Genomic DNA, 6,248 nt, shown 5'->3' with positions numbered 1-6,248 from the left:
TTCGCTCGCCATTGCTCCGACGTCATCAACGTCATGATAGTCATCGTCACCTCACCAGGTACAACGTCATGCTCGCTGCCCGTAACAGGCTTTCTACCCCTCGACCACTCGTCACCCTCGCTACATCTACTTGCTCCCCTCATGTTCAATCGTCCTCCTTGTTTCCTGATCACGTAGGCTTAGTTGGTCGTCTCCCTTTTGGCTTGAGTCATGGTCATGATCTTGATCTCGATCCTGTTGCACCCTCAATCGTCAGTCTTCCCTCTCTCACTGCCCCTCTTATCAAACTGAGCGTCGAGCCGTATCTGATCGTTAGACCTTGGATCATCCTCCTCGCTCGTCACCATCTGCTTCCCCCTTTCAAACCTCGCAACCTCGCCTCGATCATCCTTCTCCCTCCCACCCGAATCTCCTCCCCGCCCTCCCACAAACCACACTTCACCATGGGATTCCTCATCGTCGACCTCTGTATCGTGAGACCATCAAGAATTCCACACGGAAAAGGTCGGAGCAAAAGATCATTTTACAAAACGTCAATCTATCACTTTGTTCATTCCAAAAAGCTTATGGCATCGTGTTGAGGAATCAACTGAGACATGTTCGTTCTCTTGGCGATGATGCACCTTCAGAGGATATCTTTCTCCCAGCCGATGGTGATGGTTTGGGGTATAGGAATAAAGATTTATTCTTCAAAGCTTTAAAGGAACGTTATGATACCGTCGAGGGTTATGTGGAACAAGCTATTTCGGATCTCACTTGTCAGTCTTTTGAATTTTTTTCTCGCGAATCCTTTTCCTTCATCGTCTCCATCCTATCCCCATCTCCACCCTCCCCTTTCCCTCATCTCCTCGGATCGTGAGAACGGAAAAGAATTCCACAATGCTTCAAACTCTTTGCCATCTTCAACGAGACCGAACGCCCGCTGACAGGATAAGCAAAACGTAAAGGAAGATCAAAGATAGGTTGGCACAACCGTGCGGGTCAAGATTTAGATCTACCATTGGCCATCCAACAGCATTTACGTGATTTCCTCTCACCTGATTCTCTCCAACACGCATGGGACGATCCAGGAATGTTAAGACAGTGTGTGGATGTTTTAGACGTTTTGAGAGAATCTCTGGATCATGCGACAGAGGTACGACCTGAGAACTCTCACCTTCGCATCTTGGACAGGGAAGAGAGATTGGTCAGATGGGGTTTGAAACCTTTGGCAGGTTGGATGGGACCGGGTGGAAGTTTAGAGATATTATCTCGAAAGTGAGGGTGAGGGTGAGGGTCGTTTGGTGGTATCTCTCTTACTTTTGTCCTCTCTTTCCTCTTCGCACCCCTCCCTCCGTCATCTATCGTTTGTACTAGATTCATTCATCTCATCTATCGTTTGTACTGAAATCCGTTCATCTCACGCTATGCAGTACTCGTACACTTCTCACTTTATAACCGACCCGGGTCTCACATGGTGTTTTGTTTTCTCTCCCTCTACTCCGAACTCGATTAACCCACGTGCTCGACCTCTAAACCAGCAGCTCTCCAATCGAATATCATCCTCCAATTGAATGTCCTTCTCAACTCGATCAAAACCGGGAGATTCCCTCTTCATCAGAAAGCCAACTTGGCGCGCACAACACGAAATCTCTTCACGCACAACATTGCTCAGCACTGACCTAGTTGAGGAAATATTTTTTTCCATTCACCGGCATATGTTTTTTCGTAGTCGACCAACCTTCCTTGGGCCTTGGGTCCTTTCGTCTCTTTACGATCCGAGCTTGGACAAGAATCAAAAATCGAAAATCAAGCTCGAGCCTAAAGACTTGAAACGTTGATGAGTGCGTGCATTCGATCAAGTGTATCGGGAACCGAGAAAATCCAACAAACATTCACATTCTCATTTCACCAACCACGGGAACTACAGAGGTGTGTGTCGTACCGGTCGTCAACAGACTACCAAAAATATACAAACATACTCTGCTCGTACGGGACACGGGTTCGTATCAAGCAGCCAGCACCAAAGCACAAGCACCCCTTCCCTTCAGGGTCCGTTCCTTTCTCTTCGTCAAAAGAAAGAAAAAGGGTACAATGGGCCCATCTTGAAAACGGCTCGAGCAACGTCCATCAATTGCTTTTTGATGGTTTGATGGATTGGAGTTGTTGGAGGGTTGGTGGGGTTGGTGAGCTTCAACTAAGTGATGAGTTGATGATTGGTTATAAATTCGTCTCAAGAGTCTTACCACCTTTTCGACTCTTCACTCTTACACCTTTTCACTCTTCACTCTTACACCTTTTTCACTCTTTACTCTTTTACATTCTCACTCTTTTACATTCTCACTCGTTTACATTCTCTCTCTTTTACATTCTCTCTCCCTCTGTTTTTATTTTTTGTCTCTTTTCTCTTTCTATCTTTGAGATAACCCCGTTGTCGTGTTTATCTTTGAAATAAACCCTTCATCTCACCGAAATGAACAACATCAACATCCACATCCCCATCTCCATCCCGCCTGATCAGACTGTATCCCCCCTCGGTGTCACCCACACCATCGGACGTGATCTCACTTTTACTCGTAGAGGTCGTACCAAATCTAAATCTACTGGTCTAAACCTCGTGAGTGATCTTTTGGAGAGCGTCTTTATTTCTTCATTCTTCATCCTTTTCACCATTCACCGAGAACTGTTCCTCTTGTCTGTTCAATCCGTCTCAAGATTGCTCGTCTTTTTTCTTCTTGCATCCACCGAGACTGTTCTTCTTGTGTTCTTCATCCACCATCCAAGACTGCTCCTCTTATTTTCTTCATCCACCATTCATTCACCTTCCTTGTTAACATGCAACCATCCCCCTGCCCACCGCGCAGTTGCTCTTCCCTATCAAATGACCCGACATGAATCACCTTCTCAGAGATATGAAACTGTCAGGGTACGCCTCATAAGGGAGCTCGAGACTGCTAGGCAGATCTCGAGTTTTGGGCGTTGTTTCTTTCATCGAGGACGTTATGATGCAGGCCCCTTACTGCACTCGTATCAGAAACGATATTTCCTATTCAGATGACCCGAAATTAATTCACCTCTTTCAGAGATATTTCACGAGAACCTGTTCTGATGACACCCAGCTCCAACGTAAAAACTATCTCAACAAAGAAAACATTCTCCCCAAATCTACCAAACCCGGATCGGCTCGGGCTCGTTCGACAGCGAGGACGACACCCACACCCACACCCGGTGGAGAATTTATCGATAGGAACGTAATCTCAACTACTCGACTCAATGTTCGAACCCAAACTACAGGGAACACGATTCGTACTCCCCTTTCTATCATTTCTCCTGATTTGAACGAGAACGGGGCTGTTCGAGTCGGCCCTCGGCCTCGGGCGACTGTTCGAACTCGCCTTTCTACCATTTCACCTAATTTGAACGGGAACGGGGCTGTTCGTGCCGGGCCTCGGGTAACTCGACGGGAAGATATGAACTTGACTTTGAGGCAACATATGGACTTTGCTGCGGTTGAAATGACTGTGCGAGAAGATATGGAAGCAAACGTCGCTCTTCCTTCTACTCTCTCTCACCCGCCGGAAGAAGATATGGAAGCAAACGTCGCTCTCCCTTCTACTCTCTCTCACCCGCCGGAAGAAGATATGGAAGCAAACGTCGCTCTCCCTTCTACTCTCTCTCACCCACCGGAAGAAGATATGGTAGAAGATCGGATAGATGCGGACAGAAAGTCAGAATCACGTAGATGGGTAAAGATTGAATGTTTAGCGGTCAGTCGGCAGTGAATTTTTATTGCAGGTTTACCAAAAGGCTAACGTTGATTAGTTGAAAGAATTCAACCGAAAAGTCGAAACGCTTTGTCAATCGTATCGAGCTTGTGCCAGGTTTAACCTACCTTCCGACCAACTGATCCGAGAGTTTTGGGAATCGGTCCGGGAGGTACTTGAACAACGTAAAGTCACTTTGGAGATTATCACTGGTAAGTTGTCAAGTTTGTTCTTTCTTGTTTGTCCAATGTTTGTCGAGATATCTTGCAACGTTTGTCGAGCCGTCTTGCCCCCCTATACCCACTACACCTACACCTACTCTTCACCTACTTTTCACCTACTTTTCACCTACTACACACCTACTCTTCACCTACTACACACCTACTCTTCACCTACTCTTCACCTACTCTTCACCTACTCTTCACCTACTCTTCACCTACTCTTCACCTACTCTTCACCTACTCTTCACCTACTACACACCTACTCTTCACCTACTACACACCTACTCTTCACCTACTACACACCTACACCTTGGAAAAGAGGGGAAAGGACATGGCATGAAAGAGAGGTCATATCATAAAACAGAGGTCATATCGTTAACCTAGAGACCATCGACGAAAAGCTCCAGGGGGTGCGAGATGGCATAACGGTCGTGGTATCTATATCAACGCTCCTTTTGAACTCTTCGACGGTAAACTAGCTAGAAAGTTTATCCGCCAAGGCGGCCGAGTACAAGTCGAGTGGAACACGGTTCTTGAACAAGAGCTTTGGACTCAACTTCAAGATCATATACGCGAAGCCAACGTGAAAGGTGAGCTCATAGGTAAGACGATGGATGATACGCAGAGCTAACATACGAGGTGAACTCGTAGGCAAGACGATGGATGAGGTCAGGAAGTGGAAAGTAGAGTATGGATTGGGTACGATGGGTAAATATTGGCCTGAATGGTGGAGTGTGTATAGGGAATGATTCTCCATTCGTTTCAGTGCTGGTGTCCATCACACCATCTTTTTTATATCCCAAAAATGCAAAATGCAAATGATACCCACACCTGACAAACGGAGAGAGAAGAGCATATCGTGCGACTCGGACTGGACTCGGGGTGTGATAGCTATAGGGAAAGGGAGAGTTTATTAGTTATGGATGGAGAAAAAAGTAAAAGGTCTTGGAAACAACTAGAAAAAGTAGAAATGGAATTGTCACCGGGTCTATGAAACAACCCAGGGGAGCACTTTCGAACACACACGCTTGATACCGTTTCATACCTCATACCTCATAACCTGTATATTGTACATTCGTTCCTCCTAGCTTGGGACGAGAGAGAGAGAGAGAGAGAGAGAGAGAGAGAGAGAGTAATCGTTGGAAAAGCTAAATATCATGTAGTCGGTTCGAGGCACCGAGCACGATTACTCTACTGCCTGGGGGAGTTAAGATTTCTCATTGTTCATGGACACTTGCGGTGTATGGTTGTGTGTTCAAGAAGACGATGAGTTAATAGTCTACGTACATTGATTTATCCCACAGTAGAGTACAAGTTGATTACAAACCCTCTGGGTATAAAGTGTGCCCGCCCGGCGGTACCACACCAACTTTGTTGGGGATGAGAGTTACATCTAATTCTTGGCTTGAATGACAGGTCGTGGGGGATCATTCGATTTAGGGACATCCACACCATTGGCCTTGGCAAGATCTTCCCAATCATCTAGGAATATATTTTGGCCACCACATCAAGATCATCAGAGTCAGGAGCTGAGTCATTGACCGTGACAATGGCTCGATTTTGGTTTTTTGAAGAATTCGAGGAGGTGTCCTGCAGTCATACTGTTCCCTAGGCTTCGGGGACGCAGTGTATCATTCAACTTTCCATGGAGAACCCACCTGTGAGTCAGATAAATAACTTTTATTCATAAAGACAGAAAGAGACAGAGGAAAACGTGTGAAATTCAAGTGGAATTTGCTCACATAAAGCCATTCGTGGGGAAGACATGCACACCACTAAAAGCAGCTTCCACTTTGCAAGACACATCATCTCCGGTCATGTTCTTTTTGAAAGAAGGAAAAGCAATGTATCCCTCGTCCTCACAGAAGTTATAAAGAAGTTCCCCACTTGTCTTCAGTCCAGGGGGGCCTCAGTACAAAGTGGATCAGCGAAGGGGACATAAATGACCTGCAGATCAATGGACACTCATGATCTTGGACCAGAACAGACAGACAGAACAAGCACTCACTCCTCCCACATATCCAGGAGTCACTTTAGGTCCCTTGTCCGCCACTGCAGTGTCCTGAGCCATCTTTGAAGCTCTTGTAGGTGTAGAACTTGAAGTTTGTGATCCAAGACGTCCCCCTTTTGTTGTATAATGAGTAGGAAGTCCTGTAGTCTCATTCCTTGTAACGCCTCGATCAATAGGTGGAAGACCAGCATGAGAAGCATTTGAATATTCTTGTAGTAGAGTATGACGCGCATAGATACCCCTCATAGCTGCAGCAGCAGGGCCGGGGACAGA

At 46.2% G+C, this 6,248-nt stretch overlaps 3 protein-coding genes across 3 annotated transcripts; 2 read left to right on the top strand and 1 right to left on the bottom strand.

Annotated features, from left to right (window-relative positions):
- Positions 1 to 596: 596 nt before the first annotated feature.
- Positions 597 to 1,261, top strand: TREMEDRAFT_66461 (uncharacterized protein; the record flags this gene model as incomplete). Its single annotated transcript, XM_007008505.1, has 3 exons — positions 597 to 653; positions 725 to 758; positions 936 to 1,261. The coding sequence occupies 3 exons, from the start codon at positions 597 to 599 to the stop codon at positions 1,259 to 1,261; spliced, it is 417 nt and encodes a 138-aa protein (XP_007008567.1).
- A 1,191-nt stretch (positions 1,262 to 2,452) lies between these two features.
- On the top strand, positions 2,453 to 4,713 carry TREMEDRAFT_66460 (uncharacterized protein; the record flags this gene model as incomplete). Its single annotated transcript, XM_007008504.1, has 5 exons — positions 2,453 to 2,596; positions 3,099 to 3,746; positions 3,802 to 3,955; positions 4,351 to 4,554; positions 4,604 to 4,713. 5 exons carry the CDS (start codon positions 2,453 to 2,455, stop codon positions 4,711 to 4,713), a joined length of 1,260 nt encoding a protein of 419 aa, XP_007008566.1.
- Positions 4,714 to 5,357: 644 nt separating this feature from the next.
- TREMEDRAFT_66459 (uncharacterized protein) lies at positions 5,358 to 6,221 on the bottom strand (the record flags this gene model as incomplete). The annotated part of the gene is made up of 4 exons (XM_007008503.1): positions 5,358 to 5,446; positions 5,507 to 5,622; positions 5,707 to 5,855; positions 5,973 to 6,221. The coding sequence occupies 4 exons, from the start codon at positions 6,219 to 6,221 to the stop codon at positions 5,358 to 5,360; spliced, it is 603 nt and encodes a 200-aa protein (XP_007008565.1).
- Between the last annotated feature and the right edge of the window lie 27 nt (positions 6,222 to 6,248).

The sequence above is a fragment of the Tremella mesenterica genome (genome assembly GCF_000271645.1).
Source record: "Tremella mesenterica DSM 1558 unplaced genomic scaffold TREMEscaffold_23, whole genome shotgun sequence".
Taxonomy (NCBI): Eukaryota; Fungi; Basidiomycota; class Tremellomycetes; order Tremellales; family Tremellaceae; genus Tremella; species Tremella mesenterica.
The sequence above is the reverse complement of the archived record's forward strand: the minus strand, read 5'-3'. Positions and strand labels throughout refer to the sequence as shown.